The sequence below is a fragment of the Eublepharis macularius genome, chromosome 14 (genome assembly GCF_028583425.1).
Source record: "Eublepharis macularius isolate TG4126 chromosome 14, MPM_Emac_v1.0, whole genome shotgun sequence".
Classification (NCBI taxonomy): Eukaryota; Metazoa; Chordata; class Lepidosauria; order Squamata; family Eublepharidae; genus Eublepharis; species Eublepharis macularius.
In genome coordinates, this window is record NC_072803.1 from 15,624,486 (window position 1) to 15,644,777 (window position 20,292).

Genomic DNA, 20,292 nt, shown 5'->3' on the forward strand with positions numbered 1-20,292 from the left:
AAGCTGGTACCTGAAAAGGAAGCTAAAAAAGCAAACTAGAAGAAAGACTGTAGGAAACAAGCCTGTGCTTAATCCCAACAATATAATTACGGCTCCCACATTCCTGCTTATGGAGAGAAGTTTCCTGCCAATTCCCTCAATTTCCCACCATTGCCTGAGGCATCTGCAGGAGAAATTGGGAAGAGGAAAAGGGCAGGAAAAGTCTTGGTGCTCTGGGACCATTTCCGGGTTAAAGCAAGGGATGTTCTGGCATTTTCCCAAAACTCTATGATAAAATTATAGAGGTTTTGAGAAAAACTGACGCAATGTCAGTGATGCGCTGACATCACTTCCCGATGATTGAGAGTGACATCAGTGCATCGCCGGTGATGTCATGACATTGACAATGAGCCCCCTCCCCAGCAGTGGGTAAGTCTCCTGCCAGTTGCCAGGGGGGACCTGCCAACATTAAATATAACTGTACTTGGAAGTTGAAATTTGACAGAGCTAACGTCAGTGTTGTTCTTATGGCTGTTTCTCTGTTTTCGTTTCCATTTCTGTGTTTCACATACATCACATTAATTTGAAATAAGCTTTAAAAATTACACTGTTCTAGTGCTTTCACTTTTATAGCAAGAAAATTAAAATACATACTGTGTGAATATAAGATAGGGTTAATGCTTTGGGGGAAAGTATGATATATGCAGTGGCAGAGATTAAGGCCTTCAAAAGCAAACAAGCAGAAATGATCAGAGGTGACAAGCAGCCCCAAGGACCATCAGAAAGGGAAATTAGAAGGGTCATGAAGGAGGAAAGACCTTAAAATAGGACAGACTTGGTATAACAAGCCTGAGCAAGACAGAAACCAAAATTAAGAAGAAATGGAAATTGCATGACATACATGATATTTATTGTGGACAGATTTAGATATAATCTAAGCTTGTCATAATATATTACAGTATTTCCCCAAATTTACTATTTTTTAATTTTTCTGTTGATTGAGAGTAAGAATTATATCCTTCTTTCTTAGTTTTTGTTAGAAAACTACAAATTTTTGTATGCCATATTTTCTTTCCTGTATGCAGGAACCTGGGGAATGGAAAAATCACTTTTCAGCCCTATATATAAAATGCATATATAACATAGAATGCATGTATAGTAGTTAGTATATGAGCAGAGAGGGAACCCCATGGCGCAGAATGGTAAGCTGCAGTATTGCAGCCCAAGCTCTGCTCATGACTAGGGTTGTGCTATTCGGGTTTCGCTTCGGGCAAAGATACCCGAAGCTTTCCCAATTCAGCTAGCTTCAATATTCCCGAAGCCGGGCCAGCATGCAAAGCTTTCCAAAGCATTCAGAAATGCTTGCTGCTTCGGATTTGGGGGTATTCCGAATCGGGGGTATACTGAATCTCCCCACCTGTGCACAGCCCTACTCATGGCGGAAGCCAGGTTCAGGTAGCCGTCTCAAGGTTGACTCAGCCTTCCATCCTTCTGAGGTCGGTAAAATGAGTACCCAGTTTCCTGGGGGTAAAGTGTAGATGACTGGGGAAGGCAATGGCAAACCGCCCCATAACAAACGTCTGCCAAGAAAATGTAGTGATATGACGTCCCCCCATGGGTCAGTAATGACTCAGTGCTTGCACAGGGGACTACCTTTACTTTTATCTTTTTTATATGAGCAGATATGCAGTAAACAAATGGCACCAACAAGTTTTGAGATGTTCCTATATTTTCATTGGGATGACATCCATTGACCCATGTACTTGAAGAAAAGTGTGAAAACATGGGCAAAACAACAGCTAAACTTATAACTCAGAATGAGAAAATTTTGAGACAGGAATAGACAAAATGAATAGAACTTTATTATTTATTTTTACTTCATTTGTACTCCACTTTTCTCCCCAATGGGAACCAAGAGTGGTTTACAATATCCCCTAACCTGTGAGGTAGGAAAGGCTGATAATGTGTGACTGGCCAAAGTCACACAGCGAGCTTTCATGGCAAAGTGTGGATTTGAACCTGTGTTTCCTAGATCCTAGTCTGACAGTCTAACCGCATGAGTGTTAAAAACATTTTAAAAAATGTTTCCAGTGTGGAGCAAATGATTTGAAAGAGCATAGTAGTGCAGAACTTCTGAACCTAACCAGGTAATATTTTTTTCTTAAGAAACATCACCTCAGTAAAAGTCTGATAACCGGGGATGGGGGGTGGGATGTGGTGTACAGTATCGCAGCAGACGAGGCAAAAGTCTAGATTCCTTGACCACTTTAAGCAAAACTGGTTCCCTCCCACCTGTACCTCTTATATAAATTTGCAGTATCTGGTTTACTATTAGGGGGGATATTTTGGCAAGTTGTGAAGGTTGGGGATTTAAGTGCTGTTTAAGAAGAGGTATTGTGCTGTGTAGTTCGACCAGTCTCTACCTCAGCCTTCTACTGACAGACCGAACCCAAGTAACCTTCTAACACAGCACATCAGGATATAAGACACAGGATAAAAAAATAACTTTTATTCACTACCAGTGATAGGGGAAATAAGGAGATTCAATAACAAGGCGTAAAACTATTTACAGATAACACACAGCTTTTACTACATATTACATTATGTTGACTCTTGAGTGCACAGAACAGTTAACAGCCAAGCTTGTATTCTTGAGGTGAATATTGGTTTTCCCTCAACCTCAAGATTCTCAGTGTAAATGTGAGCTCCTCTCGGAAACCACAAATCTTTCACTAGTTTTTCTCAGAAATTGGGCTTTGAGACAGCTACAGTCCCTTCGAATCATTTTGCATCCTCTTGGTTGCAATGTAGACAACTAATGGAAAGTAATAGCCCCAAACTTTTTAATATGACAGGATACAAAACTTAGCTTTAGGTCTGTTCTTTTAAATGCACTCTGACAAAGCAGAAAAACGTGTGGAGGACTTTTATCCCAAGGCCAGTGAGGCTGCTGTCTACCTGAATCCTCTGAGGAAAAATTAGTTTCCAGACAGCAGAATGAAAAACACTCATTCTGAGCATATTTTTCCTGTTCACCTGACAGCCTTATTGCTTCTCAGCCTATAAATAAATATACTGTTCTGGTTGTGGCTTGGAAAAAATGAGACAATTCTGAACTAACAAGGCTAGGATCTTTACATCTGGGATGCATAATTCCATTGATAATAACACTTTAAATGCCCACATAATTGCCATCTGTAGAAGCAGAAAAGATTTTGCAAGTGTCCCCTAAAGGAGCAAGAGGAAATTGCCATTAGTGCTATTCTACTCTATTATGTTGGTACTGTTTATTAGCAGTAATAGTACTGGTTTAAGCAACAGTCATGCATATGAACCTAAAGGTGTTTTGAAACAAGCTGTCAAAAACATTTATTCAGTATTTATTGCTGCCCAATACCCATTCAGACTGCATATGTCCTAAGTAATGAAGGTTTTCCTGAAAAAATATACATGCAAAGCTTGATCATGCACATTTTTATTATTTTATTATTTCCTAGTAGAAATGGGCACAACCGAAAAAAAACCCAAACTGTGCAGTTCGTGGTTCGTCGCATTTCACAAACCACGAATTTTCATGAACCTGCCCCTGTTCGCAAACCGGTTTGTTTGATTCATGAAAACATCACATCCAAATCATCACTTCTGGGCCAACAGAAGGCCACTTCTGGTCCAGCAGAAGTTCTTCAGGGAGTCCATCCCATGTTGCCTAAGAAACTGATTGATCGGCACCAGGCTGTCTTCAGTGACGAACCAAAAAACGAACCAAACAAACCAGCCTAAAGTTCATGGCGGTTCATCAGAAATGGGCTCTGACGAACCGCTGGTTTGTGAACCATGAACCGGCCCAGTTCGTCATGAACTTTGGTTCGTATTTTGGTTTGTGTCCATCTCTATTTCCCAGACATATATGCAAACAAAACTCAATCCCCATATTTGTAAAAAAGATAAGGAATCTGAACTTGAAAGAGGGCTAACAGAAAATGGCTGGAAAGTTTGGAAACATTTATATCCTATCTTGGTAGTTCTAGCCTTAATATTGCCGTTGGGTAGAAACTACTATTGTCTATCTCTGCTTTAGAATTTTCTTCAAAAATTGAACCCCTTTACCTCCTTATTCCTTTCTTTTCTCATGTTGTCCCATGCTGAATGGAGATGCTTAAATTTGTTGACACCTTTAAATGGAACCTGTGTGCTAACAGCTGTTCTGTAAACATTTTGATGTATCGATATCACAGCCTTGCTGTGTTTGCATAAAGGTAACATAATTATGATTTCCAGTCTGGAGTGAGCATCCCTGGCTCTTCTTCCTGTTGAAACATTCATTTAAACATCTGTGATTGCTGATGGGATTGATACATCTAAATTGTCAGGCTGTGGCACGCCCCCTGGCGGCGGGTCTGGGCGGGGCGGTCCCGGCGGGTCCGTGCTGGTAGCCTGGAGCGGCTGGGCGGGTCCCCAAGGAAGCGTGGAGGCTCTTTCACAGGCGGCCTCAGACTAGGGCGGCCCTTGTCTGACCGGCGGGCCGGTCAGCACGTGGCTCCACCCGGCTGGCTGCGCCTTAACCTTCAGGGCAGCCGGCTGACAAATGGCAGGGTGCTCGCCTTAGGATGCCGGGCACCTGCTATGTCTCTTCCAGTACCTTCCTCCTCGGCCTGCCTCCAGAGCCTCCTTAAATACTTTCCCCACTCCAGCTCCACCCTCACCCCCGAGTGCTTCCACCCACCATCAATCCCAACACCTGTGCCACCTGCATCCCAGCCCATTGGGCCCACCTCCCTCTACCCCGTTGGTGGGCTGCTAGCCGGGCTGCCCCGCTCTCCCCCAATGCCTCTTGCCCTCCTCCCTCCTGCCCTGTGATGGACGGCGGGCTAGGCCCCTGACGGGGCGATCTGGCCCTTCCCCGGGCCGCCCTCCAATCACAGGCTGGCTTGCTCCTCCCTCCCCCCTGCTGGCCCCGGCCGCCATCCCGCTCGGCCGAGGGCGCCTGCGCTGGCGTTTGGCAGCCCGGCGCGGCCTCGCCCCGCTCGCTGCGGCCTTCCCCGCGGCCCGGACGGGGCCGTCGCCGCCAGAGCGCTGACCGCGCCGGCCGCCGCTTCCGAGTACGCCCGCTGTCGTGGCCGCTCGGGCTCCTCTCCTCCGGTGCGGCGGCGGGCGGCGGCGCAGCGGCGGCGCAGCCGCTGGGGCCTTCTTCCACCGGTGGGGCCTCGTCCTTGGCCTCTCCCGCCCGGTAGGTGGGCTCTGCGTCGTCGGGGGGGTGGGGGTGGGGGGAGTCCGAGGCCGGCGTGTCGGGCCTCGGACATAAATTAAAACCCATAGTTTCAGGCTGGATTCAGTTTCCATCTATCTCAGAAACAGTTTTCTGGCTGTAGGTTACTTGTACAAAAATGCAGTACATAGGCATATATTTCATTAATCTAGTCAAAATGAGTAAAGGGATGTGGTTCCTCAAAAGTGCTTTTGCAACTAATGCTGTTAGTCTATTTAAGTGTAACTGGAGAGAGGGATCTTGAGAGCAAAGCCAAGATGAAATCGTGCTGCTCTTGAAGAAACCATGAACTCTTTTTTTTTTTTTAAATCGTATCTCAAATAACATCCTTCCTTCTGGATAGATTTAAAGTAGCAATTAATAGCTTTACAGTTCGGAAGTGACTTTAATTATTTCTGGCTGCTGGCGGCAGTAAATACCAGAATCCTGGAGGCGCTAAAATACTGCTGCAGAAACGTAGTCTCTGGTATCCTATATATAGGTTCCTTTGCTTTATTGAGATCAGATGAGATTTCATCATGCTCCTTACCCAACATTTCTTCCTTCCTCTTGGCCTTGCACTTTTACATTATTACAGGGATTAACATTCTTTAGGAATGATTACTTTTGTATTTTGACGACTCTAGGTATACCATTGTTCTCTGCAGAGAACAACTTTCAATGAAATAGTATACTTGACATCACATAAAAGAGGAAAATACTACATGTTCTGTCATTTTTAAGAAATTAGGATCAGGCGCTTTACTTCAGAATAAAATTGAGGAGAAAGCTTTCATCCATAAATCTGTGTGATCTTTATTATAGTGAGAGAAGAAAAATAGGATTTGAAGAAGTCTCTTAGGTCCTCAGAGCATCATAATGGAGTCAATTATCTTACCCTAAACCTTTATCTTCAGAAATGGAGCTACATCAACTGCTTGCCGATTATTTCTAGTACATCACATATCTTATGTACTAAAAGCCAAGTGGCTCTGATCTGAAGATACTTAAATTCAGAGATTGGAGCCATGAATGGACAACACAAATCTTCCTACACACCTGAAAAATGCCCCAGGTTTGCAGAAAAATCTGAAATCTTTTTTAAAAAAGAAAAGATTGGGGGATTAAAAAATCCCCAAATGATAAAAGGAGTTCCTGTAGCTTTAATTGGATGCCCTCACTGGCTGTTACTAGGCAACCATACCAGTTTAGACAATATTCCAGTCTTAGTTTCTGTCAGTAAAAGGCAGGGGGAAGGGGCAGAGCTCTATCCAGGGCTGTTTTAGCCTTTGAATGAGGATTCATTGGGATTAGGCCCAACAACACCCCCTCCCCCAACAGTGCAGTGTAGTGTTTAGAGTTTCAGAATAGGATCCAAGAGACCCAGGTTTGAATCACCACTCTGCTGTGGAAGATCACTAGGAGACTTTGATCCAGTCACACACTTTCAGCCTAACTTATACTTCTCAGAGTTTTGTGAGGATAAAATGGAAGCAAGGAGAATGATGTATGCTGCTCTGAGTCCCCATTGTGGAGAAGGGCAGTATATACATGAAGTGAATAAACAATAAATATAGATGAAGATGGGGGGGGGGAGATAAAAGGTAAGTTTTTAGTGGGGAAGGAGAAAAGGACATAGTGAAAGGTGAGCATATGGGGGCTGCCAGGAGGAGGGAAAGCAGTAATAATGTATGGAAGGGGGGATGGGGAAAATGAAGTACCCCCTGCAAATTCTTGCAGGTTCCCCACCACGCAACTGATCCCAGCTCAGCTAACACCACACAACCCTGCCATAGGGGAGAGGCTGCTTGTGGGGGAGGGGGTGTGGGGGAGGGGGAAAGGTGAAGATAGGAGGCATGCAAAGGTGGGTGGGGAGGAAGGAAGGAAGCAGGAAAGGGGGGAGAGACTATGGGGGGCATGGAAGGAAAAGAGGACATGGTAGGGGAGGGGAAAATGAGATGCCATCCCCTGTAAGTCCTTGCAGGTCCCCCAGTTGTTGTTGTAGAATGGTCACTGTGTTGACTCAGTGCTTCTGTAACATGATTTGGTCCTAAAAAATAATGCTCCTTGTTTCACAAACGCATTGCTCTCCTGTTTTTTGAGCAGCAATCAATCATACCACAAAAGAAGACATTTTTTCCCCAAAATCAAGATGAATTCTTAAAGCAGTTTGTGACATGGTATGGAGGCCTGCTTTGTTGTGACTCCTGTGTGGTAGAATGGCCAGCCTCATGAGTCAGAAAGGTGCCCAGACTTACATTGTTTCATAGAACGTATTTATTTATTCAAAGTATTTCAGTGCCACCTTTTCACCCAAATACAGTCCCAAAGACCGCGAACATCAAAATATTAAAGCATTTCAATATTAAAGCATGAAGACATCAAAACAGCATTTGAAATATAAGTGTTTATAAAATATTTAAATAATTTAGTAAAACATACAATATAAATACATACAAGAACACAACCAGGGAGGAGGGCCAATAACAGTTGAGCGAAGGCTAAACAAAAAAAAGTCTTCATCCGCTGGTGGAAGACAATGATATGTTGATCTTTTTGCTGCATTTTATTTTGCCTTATTTTTATTAGGTAGCCTAGTTTTAAAAAATGTTTTTATAAGCTGTCTTAGTCACTTGTTGGACGATATAAACGCTTTAAACAAATATAATAGTAAACTAAGAATGAAGACTTATTTGTCAGTATTTTTATACGGAGATTAACATGCAGTCCAAACAGAGTTCCACCCTTCTAAGTCCATTGAAGTCAATAGTTTTTTAGAAGGGTGTCATTCTGTTAGGATTGTGCTGTAAGTTACTGTTTATGGCTCCCCTATTAGGATAATCTGTTTGGAAGAAGTTGCATTTAAGCATCTACAAGTAATGAACGGGCTTAGAACATTATTTTCAATTCTAGAAGAAGCTGTTGTATTGGCTTTCCACTGCACTGATAATTTGGTTTAGTCTCTCTTTTTCTTATCTGTCCAGCGTCCCTTAATTGTGTAAGTTCAAATCCTAGCAAATCACAAATCATACCTATGAAGCACAGTGGATAATTTTAAAAGCAGATAAATCATCTGCCCAGGAGAATATTTTGAAATCTAACTCCCCCCCCCCCCCCAGCCATTTAAAACTTGAGATATTATACAAGTAGTCCCCTTACTAAAAACTACCAAAACATTGCTCCACTTGCTGTTCTGATCAAATATGGTCTCATATATGCTGTAGGCATTAACTATTATTCATCTCTCTTTATCACAGGTGGGATTCTTTCCCAGCGAATGTGTTGAACTAATTAATGATAAAGTTCCTCAGTCTGTGACCAATTCTGTGCCAAAGCCAGGTATGTTTATATTCATTTTAAATTAACGTGTATAGTCCAACACAGTGTTGATTAAGATCCTTCCTTCCACACTCTCTCATTTTTTTCCAGCCAATTCTTGAATTCCTTTGATCTGTTTCGTATGTATCAGCTATCTGTATAATACTATTTCTGTGTTTGCAACTATACAAATGCATTTCAGTACACAATTCGTGATATTTACATGTTTTTACTTATTCTTTGAGTAATTCTCAGTAGGGTCTCAAGGTAGCTAGATCAGTTGTATTTGGAAGCAGTTTTTAGTATGTTTGAGGTCTCTGGTGGTACATTTCCATTTCTATCCACCTGAGGAGCAAGCACTATTTGTTTATATAGCAATCTTATTTTCGCTCATATTCTACACCTTTTGTTCAGAGATTAGCAATAGAGCCGAGAGTGAGCACTGCCCATTAAAGCTTTTGCTTGGTTTGGGGGGCAACATCTTGCTTAGTCCTGCTCACGATCCTTCAGACAGGTCGCAGCCCAGTGTAAGGAGAATCAGGTACGAGATGGTATTTGTTCTGTCAATGTTTCGTTTAAAGTTTCTTGGTGTGGGAAGATGGAAAAAGTGATCAAGTTTCAATAGTTTTTATTTTCCTCTTCAATCTAATTTTTGATAATGCTTGGCGTTGCATTTCATACTCAGATGCTTCCTTCTTCACCTGAAAATTAGGGTTTTTTCGGCAATTCTGTAGCATCTAGAAAAAATATAAATGATTAGAATTTATCTACTGTTCAGTATGACCTTAGCAGAGCAGCAAGATTTTCCTTTAATACAGAAACGAGAAATTAACTGTGCAATCCTAAACAGAGTTACTCCAGTCTAAGCCCACTGGTTTCAGTGGGCTTAGACTGGAGTAACTCTGTTTAGGATTGAACTGTAAGATCTCTTTCCCATTCTACTTTTCTGAAAACTGCATTGAATTAAAACGGCTTGTTGACAATACTACCTCGGAGTTTAACATATTTTTAAACACATTTAAAAATCTTGTTTCTTTAATAATGTCAAGAAATCAGAATTTTAAAATGAAGGCTAAAACAGACCGATAGTCAGGGTGTTACCGGAACTGGTCTCCTTGCAATAAAATGATTTGTGGGAGAATTAGCTAGCAAGGAGAATGGCTATGCAAGAGGCCGGTAACCGCAGGGATCTGTCACCAGTTTCTTCCAGGTCCTTTCCCAAGATAGCAAACGAGACTGGTTCTTGAGGTTCTTAAGGAAGCTTAGTCAGAAATTGGGAATAGAGAGAGAGAGGGAGCAAGTATATCTACCTATCCTGAAGAGGGGGGTCCAGTCCGCAGGAGAAGAGAGCGGCTTCGAACGCCAGCATCCTTGGCTAGGAGAGCAAGAGGCTTGGGCAAACCTCAAGGGAACAGCGCTTGTGGATCCAGACGCGTGTACGGAGAGAGAGAGGGGCTTAGGGAAGTGACCCTAAGGGAGCAGCCAGGAAGCATGCACTATTTGAATGAGGCCAGGGCTCTACCTTTATGTGCCCTGAGGAGGAAGAGCCCACCTAGCCATTAGAACAAAGGCTCCAATGGTCAATTCCTGGTTTTGACAAAAGGTTTGAGTACCTTGTTTGTTAGCTGCCGGGGTGTGTGAAAGCAAATGCAAAACATGTTCTAGTGCTGCACAAAAGGAATAGTTTGTCAGTGAATTCCACCAGAGCTAAATTGATGGATTTTAGATGGGGACTGTACTTTCCCAGGAACCACTGTATGTACTTATGAATGTCATTTGATTAGCTCCTCAATCAAGGACAGGAGATCTCATCATGGAAGAAGGGAAAGGAATGTGTTAAGTGGGGATGATTCTGCAAGGTCTTTGTTGCACTGGGCACCTACAGGGCTGGGAGGATAGTAAATCCAATTGCCTCTTAATCACTCCGCATTCCTGTGCGGCATTCCATGCATGACGTGTTCTCCCGGGCGGGATTCAGCAACGGAGGTCCTCTGTTGGCAATACAGCAGCCATTTTAACTCCAGAGGCCTGAACATTTTTAATATCACAAGCAGCCATATAATGCTGCTATTAAAATGGTGGAGGCTGGGCCGACCGCTTACAGGGGTGAGCAAAAGGACCTCAGGTCTCATATAGTCAAATTTTCAGCTTGCTAACAAACAGTAGCAATACAACAAAGCAATGATATAGTACTGGGCCTATCCAGTTACTTAAGTTAAGTATTAGTATGGTTGCCAACTCTGGCTAGAAAAAATTCTGGAGATTTGGGGGCTGTATATGAGGAGGGGAGGAAGCTCAGCAGGAAAGTGATGCCATAGATTCCACCTCCTGAAGCTGCCGTTTTCTCCAAGCGAACTGATGTTTGCAGTCTTCGAGATCAGTTGTAATTCTGGGAGAACTCCAGGCCCCACCTAGAAGTTGGCAACCTTTAGTACAGGGAAATTAATTTGTGTTAACTGTAGGATCATATTAGCAAGGCAAAACATTGTGCAAGGTCTCATTTCTTTCTGGCATCATAATTCTACAGTCAGTCATTGCTGTACTGTGTTTTAAGAATTTTTCTGTGTACCTTGCTCTACCTTGTATAAGCTACACCAATGAAGAAAATCTCAAGCAAGTATTCATAATGGTTTAAAAAATGTAATGAGAAATTTTTGATCTATAAAGAATAAGTAGTATAGATTATGGCCATGTTCCAAAGAATTTCTCAAGTAATCCTGCAATAAGGTTTAGCCTTATATTGAAGAAATGGTGGCCTCCCACTTCTCAGGCTACAAGACGAGTCACTTTTCAAAGCCACTTTTATTCCAAGGGCTCCTAACAGCTGCTGTAAATTATAGGTACAGGTTGATGCCCTTAAAAGGCTCAAAATAAATATAGGTCACATTAATGAACAATTATGCCTGGAGGGGATGAATCAGAGTAAAAAACAACTTTAAAAAAACTAATATCAACAAATAAAATTTCTACTCACACACAGAGCCGTAGTTGCTTGCTACATGGATAGGGGTGCACCTGAGGAGGAAGTGTTCTGTTGATCTGGAAGCAAGCTTTGCCCTCTTCCCTCCTTTCTTCTCCCAACTCTCACACCGAACAGTTACAGCAGCTACCTGTGGCATGTCATATGGAAAGTAGGACAGTTAAAGAATACCATTCACAGACAAGATCTGTTTTGGTTCAGAAGTGTACCTCGAAAGAGAGAAGTGTCTTACAAATTTGTAGAAACATTTGCAGTATCACAGTAGGCACAAGTAGCAATAACCTGGCACAGTAATACTTTCCCTAAGGATAAGTTTATTCAAGCTATATAACAGCACCAAATCTATATTGGGTTGAGCCTACATACTTAAAAACAGTACATGAATTCCCTTTTGTCCATGGTTTATAGATCCAGTTTCTTCCATACCATTTGACCCAATTACTGGGATCCTACTTTTTTCTTGCTTTCAGCAGAAATGGATTACTTCACTTTACAAGTGTGGGCGGGATACTTGAGGCTTGTTTCCTGGTGGTGGAAAAGTTTCTGTTGCAGAAATGAAGGAAAGGATGAAATGTTAAATGGTTTTAAAGTGCAGATAGATTGGATGAATAGATCTAGTAGGGTTGATAGCTACAGCCTGGACGCTTTTAGGGGGTTGGGACTGATGTCACTTCTGGTGAAAACTGGAAGCAAAATTACAACAACTCGTATAATAAAACCAGAGGTTTTGCAAATCTCCATGATTTCACTTCCATTGTTCACTGGAAGTAATGTCAATCCCTGCCCCCATTTCTTCCCCTCGTTTCCTCCTGCCAGCTGTTCAAATGCCAGCAAGCAATGAACTGGATTGGATTTGTATGTTTTTCTGATACATGTAGAAGTCTGGATGTGAAATGAGTAACTGCCTTAAAGTACAGCAGCTATAGTTGAATGCAAAATGTTCTCAACATTTAAAGAGATGAACGCAGGTGTGTGCTGAATGTATATCACGTGTCACTTTCAAAGAGCAAAAGTCCAGTGTTAGCTCAGTTCCAATCCAATTTAAAAGCTGGTTCACAAATCACTTTATTAGGTATATAGATATTCATTATGAAGCATTAATACCAGTTCTAGCAATTACAGTGTGTTCCTTGTAAAGATATTTGTTTAGGAACACAGAAAAATGCATTCTCAAGTTCTCAGACTTTTTGGTTCTATTGCACTGTCCTTTTGATTTTCAGTGAGAGAACATAGTTCAGCAAAGACATGCTCATTCCATACTTGGATGTTACTTCAAGTAAAAGCTTAGGTGCTTCAAGGATTGGGGATGGTGAGTCAGTAGGCTGGCATTCTTCCGTGTGAGTCACTGACCTGTGTAATTTATGATCCCTCTCTACAGCAGAGCTAATTTCATCATTGCCAGGCAGAAGTCTAGACTTGCATGCACACCCCACATGTGTTTTGAGTGTGGAAACACATGCAAAGCATCCAAACAACACCTATCACTGTACCACCCTCACTTCATCAGTGGTAGTTGCCACTTCAGTGGTTTTCAGCTAAGGGTGAATTGTTTAACACTAATGTTACCTCTTGTTCCAGGATGCCTCTCCAGTTTCTCCCACCCCACCCCCTCTAGTTTTCTAGAAGATCCCGGGCAGCTGGCTCATTAATTTTCCTGCTTTGTAGGATGGTTCTGTGGCTTAGGGAAGGGGAGGAAGGGTCCCACAAGGTCTGGGGAGCTGTTGCCTTGGTGTTCCCAGTCAGGTGAGGATTAGCTGTTGCAGATTCTTCTAGATAGGTGTTGGACAGAGGAATAACCTTGAATATCTATCACGTTTGATTAACTGGCAAACCACTGTCTCCATATGTACCAGATAACAAAGCTTTTGCTATATCATGATTTAAAAAAAAAAGCTTTGGTGCTTGCTTGCATGAAGAGTATTGTTCCATTCTGGTGTACAAGTCCAATTCTATGTCATGGGGAGAGGGAGTTACTAGTGAGGTGGCTGGTGAAAATGATGATTGAAAAGGAACAGAAGAAACCTATAAAAAGGGGTGATACCTGTCACTCAGTCTAGTAAAGAGTTGGCCCCTGTTGACATAACAAAAGCCACAAAACCAAGCCACTGAAAGACAAGGCAAAGGTCTCTAAATATTCTGAGAACACCCCTGGAATATAGAAGAAGACAATTTTCTAAAGTAACTAAAAGTAAAAAGAGGAGGAAATTCCTTACAAAATACTGTGATGAGGACTGAAAGTGCTTTTAAGGGGGACAGGGTTTTTAGAGCAGCTGGATATCAGTTCAAGGGGGAAAGGAAGACATGACTGACCTGCTCAAGCCCCTGAGAACAAAGAGAATTCTGGAGGACACTGCGTGGATGGGGAACAATTTGGAAATTTTACCCCACCCTTACATCTCTGTCTACCAGGACCTTTACTCTGTCAGGGTCTTGAAAAGGCTGTTCATTACTGCCCTACCCTTTCTGGATCGTTTCTGTTCTCATTGGGTTGGGATTTTTCTTTTTCGTTCAGCAGATTTCCCCCCCCCCTCTCTTTCAATTAAATTATAAAATCAATGAATGAAGAAACCCTTACCTTTTCTGTGGTTCGCCCTGTTGTGTTGCTTTCATCATCTACAGAGGGGCCAGCTAGCTTACCACTGGATAGAGTGAAAGAAACCATCTCCTTTTTGTATGTCTCTTCTGATTCTATTCTGTCATCCTTTTGATTGTCCGCCCCACTCGTCAAGGTGTTTCTTAACTTGTCTGAATATCCCACATGTGTACTTATTAACATTGAATGTGCTCCTTTTTGTTTCATCCTACTTCTGATTGAAGCTGTCTGGGGAACAGTTTCTTACCAATGGATAGTCACATGTTGCCTGGTAGTCTCTCTGTAGTTGGCAGATTTTAGAAACAACATATTATCAAAGTATAAGGTGCAGTTTGGGGTTATTATGAGTCTAGAAAGGAGAATCTCTCTTAGTTTTGCATCCTTGTCTTTGTATAATATTGCTATTTTGGTCCCTAAATGATTTTTTCTGTGTCTTGTGAAAATAATATTCACATTTTTGGTGCATGGTTTTATTTTAATATAATGCTGCATTTGAACAAAATTAAGTTTTGTTTCCAAAAGTGTGCTTTTGGCCCACTAAATTCATCAGTTTTTTAGCTAACTACCATAGGAGATGCTTGTTGTTTTTAATATCTACTTGATAATTTCTTACTAAATCGACATGTTAGCAACTGGTTTACACAAGCTTATTTTGGAATAAGTTTACAAGAAAATTGTGCTTTTCAGCCACTCCAAATGATTGCGTAAGTTAATTCACTGTCTGTGACCAGCTAGTTACATTGAGCTACATATAGGGCACAATGCTGAAAATGCTCCAAATTGTAGGTTTGCAGTGGTGTGCAAAACATTTAATGTATGGAAGCAGCTGCACATTACAGCCTAGCCACAGGCAGGGAGAGCTGACCCATGTGGCAATTTCAAGCAACCATTTGGCCAGATAGTCAAATAGGCCAATAAGCAAATGTTTTGATACAGCTCACTTTTGTTGTATGGCTGAGGAAGAGGAGCTAGAATAAAAAACTCAAGTTCTCTTCTAATTTGGTCTATTATTGAAGAGAGGGGAGGATATGAGGAGTCATTACACGAGAAACTGAAAGTATTCTTGATATGAACAAATATGGTGGTCCACCTGCCAGAGGGCTGTTGTAGTTTTAGGTACTGATTAATACATTAAAAATCAAAGGGATCTACTGTCTTAAAGGATTATGTTTTCCTGTTCCAGTGTCTGGTTTTGGTACTAAATGAATCACAATCATATTTTTAATAAGATAGTATCTATTATTGGTACCACTCTGAAATTGCCAAAGAGGTTAAGAAAGTTTTATCATATTGAAAACGCTTAAAAGATACATAGTCATGATGATTAAATGTTCCCTAAAATGGTACAGTCCAGAAGAGATTATTTCTGGTTTGAGGGGTGGGATGTCTGATGGATTTTATTTTTGATTGTTGCATGTCTTTATAGTTACTTCAAAGCAGTCGACAATGTCATTCAACAATATTACAGTATAAAATATTAGAACACATTCACATTTAACTTGCAGTCAGCAAAGTAAGAGACTATGTTTTATGCAGTTCCCCATAAGCGGTCACCTAAAGTCCAGTATGGAAAAATTTTATACCCTCCTTTAAAGAATTAGTTGCATAGATCTGGCATACCTCTTCTAGGAAGGGTCCTCTATTATTGGCTGAAGTTAAGAGGCCATTATAATTGCTAGTAGCCAAGCTTCTGATGATGGCGGTGGCAACTGTACAAGGGCCTCATTGCATTTTTTTAACATTCAGGGAGAAGTTATTCCATCCAGAGTCATGAACTCAGGCTTTGTAGAGCTTCAGATATTAAAACCAGCACTTGAAGTTTGGCCTGGAAATTAATGGCCAACCAGTGAAGTTCTTGTTCATGGCCGGCTCCAGCATCACCAGCACCTGAGGCAGCTTAATGGCTGCCTCTGTGCGCATGCGCTGGGCTGCGTGATGACATCACTGTGTGTGACATCATCACGCAGGGCTGGTGCGCGTTCGGGGGGGCCTTCCAGCTCTCCCGTTCAGTTGCTGTGCAGGCCAGGTGCAGCCGGCTGGGAGGCTGCCCGCTCAGCAGCCCCACGCTGCTGCCACCAGCATGCGCTCCTGGCCTCAGGCCAGCTCCATGGCTCCAGCTCCTGGCCCCAGTTCCATGGCGCACGCCCCTGCCCCCGGGCTGGTGCCTCTACGGCACCTTAGCACCCTGAGGCAGCTGCCGGGCTGGCCTCAATGGGCGGGCCAGGCCTGTTCTTGTTATACTGATAAGGATGAGGGTACATCAGGTGTAAGCCCAGAGAGAAGACACAGGGCTACATTCTGAACTGTCAACATTTTCTGCGCCATCTTCAATGGCTGCCCCTAGTAAAGTGTATTACAGTCAGGTAATTGAAGAATTACCAATGTATGCATAATGGTAGAAAGTTTCTTGTTTTACAGGAAGAGTCCTGGAGAAGGTCTAGAGCTGGGAATGTCCCTATACCACAGATATGTTCCATCTGGATAATATAGCCCCCATTCAAGACAGTTGCACCCACCTTTCCTTAACAGATCACCCAATAGTTAGAGGGAAAGTATGAGGTTGAGGGGAGAAGCAGTGTGATGTGTTGACTAGAATATTGGACTAGGGTCAGGGACGCTTGGGTTCAAATGGTCACTCGTCTTGAAGCTCATTGAGTGGCCCATCTCTCAGCCTAACCTACACCTTGTAGGGTGGTTGGGAGAAGAAAGTAAATGAATGTCAACCTAAGTTCCTTGGAGAAAGGATGAGGTAACATTTGATATATTTGTGGATTGAATTGGATTGAATTTAGGTTTATTTATCCTCTTCCAGGCCATTGCTGTCTTTCAGCAGTAATTCAAGGACCATGCTTCCTCACCTCGTTCAGATGAAGTGGAGAATTAGAGATGGTTGTTACGAGGGGTGTGGACCCAAAAACAATTAGGGATAACCCAAATCCTGAAGCTCAAAGCAACCCTTTTCGTGCCACTTGCAAGTGGCAAGAAAAGGGTAGCTTTAAACTTCCCGCCCTGCCACTTGCTTCCCATGCTGGAGGTGGAGGAGGCTCCCCCTCCCATCGGGGGAAGCAAGTGGCACAGCATTTGAAAGCTCTCCTTTTTGTGCCATTGCAAGTGGCACGAAAAGGGGCACTTTACGTTTCAAACTCTGGGCCATTTGAAAGCACCCCTTTTCGTGCCACTCATAAGCAGCATGAAAAAGGTGACTTTCAAACTTCTCACTCCTCCACTTTTTTCCAGCATGGGAGGGGGAACTCTCCTCCCCCTCCCATCGGGGGGGGGGGGAAGCGGCAGGGCAGGAAGTTTGAAAGCAAGCAGCACTTTTCTTGCTGTTTTCAATGCAAACAGCTAGAAAAGTGCTGTGGGAGCAGCTGCTGCCGCTTTGCCTGAAGCTTCCTGAAGCAATACAAATCGCTTCAGAAAGCTTCGCTTCAGGATTCCCGAATTGGCTCAGCAATGCTGGGGCGGATTCGGGAATTCTGAATCTTTACAAATTTGGAATCTCTCCATAAGGTGGGAAATGGACCAATAAAAAAAAATTGCTCTCTAATTTCAAACCAGAAGGATACAGCAGTAGATGGCGCTCAAAATGAACAGAGTCACATTCTCTCTGTCAATCAATCTGGTGAAAATCATCAGTTGGGGAGATCAAGGCAGGCTCAATCCAGTACTGCACCCAGAAGCTAGAATAAAATAGGTCAAGATAATTGGTGTAATCTGAGCATTTGAGATGCTGTCCAGCTACTGCCTACTCTGCCCACTTTCCCTAGGAAAGGGAGGTTTGGTGCAGGCTTGTATGCACCAAATTACATTGAGCATAACTAACTCATAGGCTCTCATGCGACGTGGCAGTAAGTTAAGTGGCAAAGTTTTTTACTGTTGTCTCAAGCGGAACAGAAATGAATAAACAGGAATAAATACAAGCAGCTGTGTTGGCTTCAGTTTCATTGCATTGAGTTTGATGAAGAAGAGGCCCAAATGAGCAAAACAGTGAACTTGTTTATAAATATTGGGATCTTTTAGAATGTTTTGCATTGTTTCTTTTTTGTTGCACTTTAACATACTGGTCCATTCTAGGTCTGAGTCATCACATAACTTAATTATTTAAGTGCTTTGGAAGAATGTGCAATTTGCTGACACATCCCCTACTCCCAGACACTGTCGTGCTGAATAAACTCCACTGACTTCAGTACAGATTTGGAGAACCTGAGCGAAGCTGTACTGATGCCGAACAGATGCTGAATTAGATCCATATTACTTGTTTTAATTTGATTGCAAAGAAATGTCCATTTGTGAATGTGTCTTATGTATTTAATTAAAATGTCCTTAAAATGGCTGCTTATGTTAATATTTTTTTCTTTTGGATTGTACTTTCTCAGTCTCCCCTGCTCATGGAGCCCGTCCAGCGTCCTGGAGCTACTTCCCCCCCTTGTACGTTTTCATTTATTCCTTTTTTTCTATATCATCATATTTTGGAATTAGCCAGTATCTGAAAATAATTTGGGGAGATGTTCAAGGAAGTGGAATTGATTGCCCTTTTTAATTTCATGATATGTCTTGAAACATAAAATAGATAGGGAGTTAAGGAACAGGAATGATAATCTTAATTCTTTTTGTTTCAGTTCTAGGGTGAATCTGTAAGTTTTTCTCAGAATAGATTTTTCAATGGACTGTTGGCTGTGATGTCAATTGGAGCCTACATTATCTACTATGAACCCCCCCAAAGACAGACAATTTATCATTCATACGTTTTGGCGAGTTACAGCTCATTTCATGAGGGCAACAAAATAAATAAGTCACTCTTACTACTAAAATTTGGGGGGTTGCTGCAACAAACTAAAACGTATAAAACTGGTACCTCTGAAGCTGGATTTTTCTTCCCATTTGCTTTTTATTGGTCTTTCGTTACTTCCCAGTTTGAAAATTATAAAATGTGGTAACAGTTTCCCCAGAACTTATTTGTTAATTAAAATATTTATATCCCACCTTTCCTCATGGCTCAGGGAGGCTTACAAATTGCAGTATGTGCTTGTATGATGAAAAATTGGAGACGGGTGTTGCCTAGACCTGTTTAACAAAGTAATTGCTTCATTCAGAAGGGATGTATTTTCATCATAAGCATATTTAATATGCATAAAACATATTTTTATTTGTAACATACTCTAGGAAAGTAGCTATAATAGTATTGGTTAATTTAATAGTAGGGCTTAATACTGTAAATTATATTTTTATGATAAGAGGCTATAATAGTAGCAGCAGAATACAAAATTCTCTGCCTCAAACAAGCAACCCTTCAGGTCCTAAATATTTTTGAGCAAAGTAACCAGAGAGTATCCTTATTACCATAAAACCTATGGAATTGTAGCTAAAGCTGATTCTCCTGCTCCCACCCTCCCTTCCGTCATTGGCCTCCATGCTGGCTGGTTCTGACGCATGCATGCAATTGAGAATGAAGTGTCTTCTTTATCAAGCAGTGCATGGCCTTTCTTGGGCTTTGTAATTATGCAAAATAAAAGTAAAGAGAATAAGATATGACCTCACCCTTTATATAGCAGTATTCTATCATGGGAAAAAATGCAAGCACCTGAGCCTTTCTGCTAAAATGGCTTTCTTGATTTGATTCAGCAGTGGTTACACTTGGATAACAGTGTTGCTGCATGTGTAGCTATTTGGTAAAATTTGAAAAATCAGCATTTACAGTTTTCAGAAGTAAGTGTTCAGAGGCTAATTTAAATATAGTATTTTTGTTTGGTGGTTTAAAAGTATGCGTTTTAATGGCTTCACTTGTGAAGTGAGCGTGTTTTGGCGACAAAATATGCCTCTAATCTGTGGATATGATCCTGGGACATATGTCTGCCATAGCCTCTGACACTACATCTGGTGTGCACAAATCTACTTGCATGCCAAAATAGGCCAGGTTTGCAACATCTGTTGGATATATATTTATCTGGATTCATAATTCTGTATTATAAGCATCTAATCTTTTACTGAGATGTGTGCATTTCCATTATTAATACTATTTTTCAGATGTTCTGTGGGAAGTGTTGGCACAGGAGATACATTTTAAAAGTCTGACCTAAATGAAAACATACTGTATCATTCTGTATTGCCTTTGTATATAGAGACGGGATACCACAGAAACTGATGCATTTAAGCACAACTTGCTTGGCGGGCTCCTTC

General features: G+C 41.9%; 1 protein-coding gene across 1 annotated transcript in view; it reads left to right on the plus strand.

The window, feature by feature from the left end:
* ARHGAP32 (Rho GTPase activating protein 32) overlaps positions 1-20,292 on the plus strand; it is a 246,304-nt gene that overhangs the window by 177,092 nt on the left and 48,920 nt on the right. Inside the window, exon 10 of the mRNA XM_054998383.1 lies at positions 8,482-8,563. Coding sequence (XP_054854358.1) covers positions 8,482-8,563 — 82 coding nt within the window. The remainder of the gene's footprint in view (positions 1-8,481; positions 8,564-20,292) is intronic.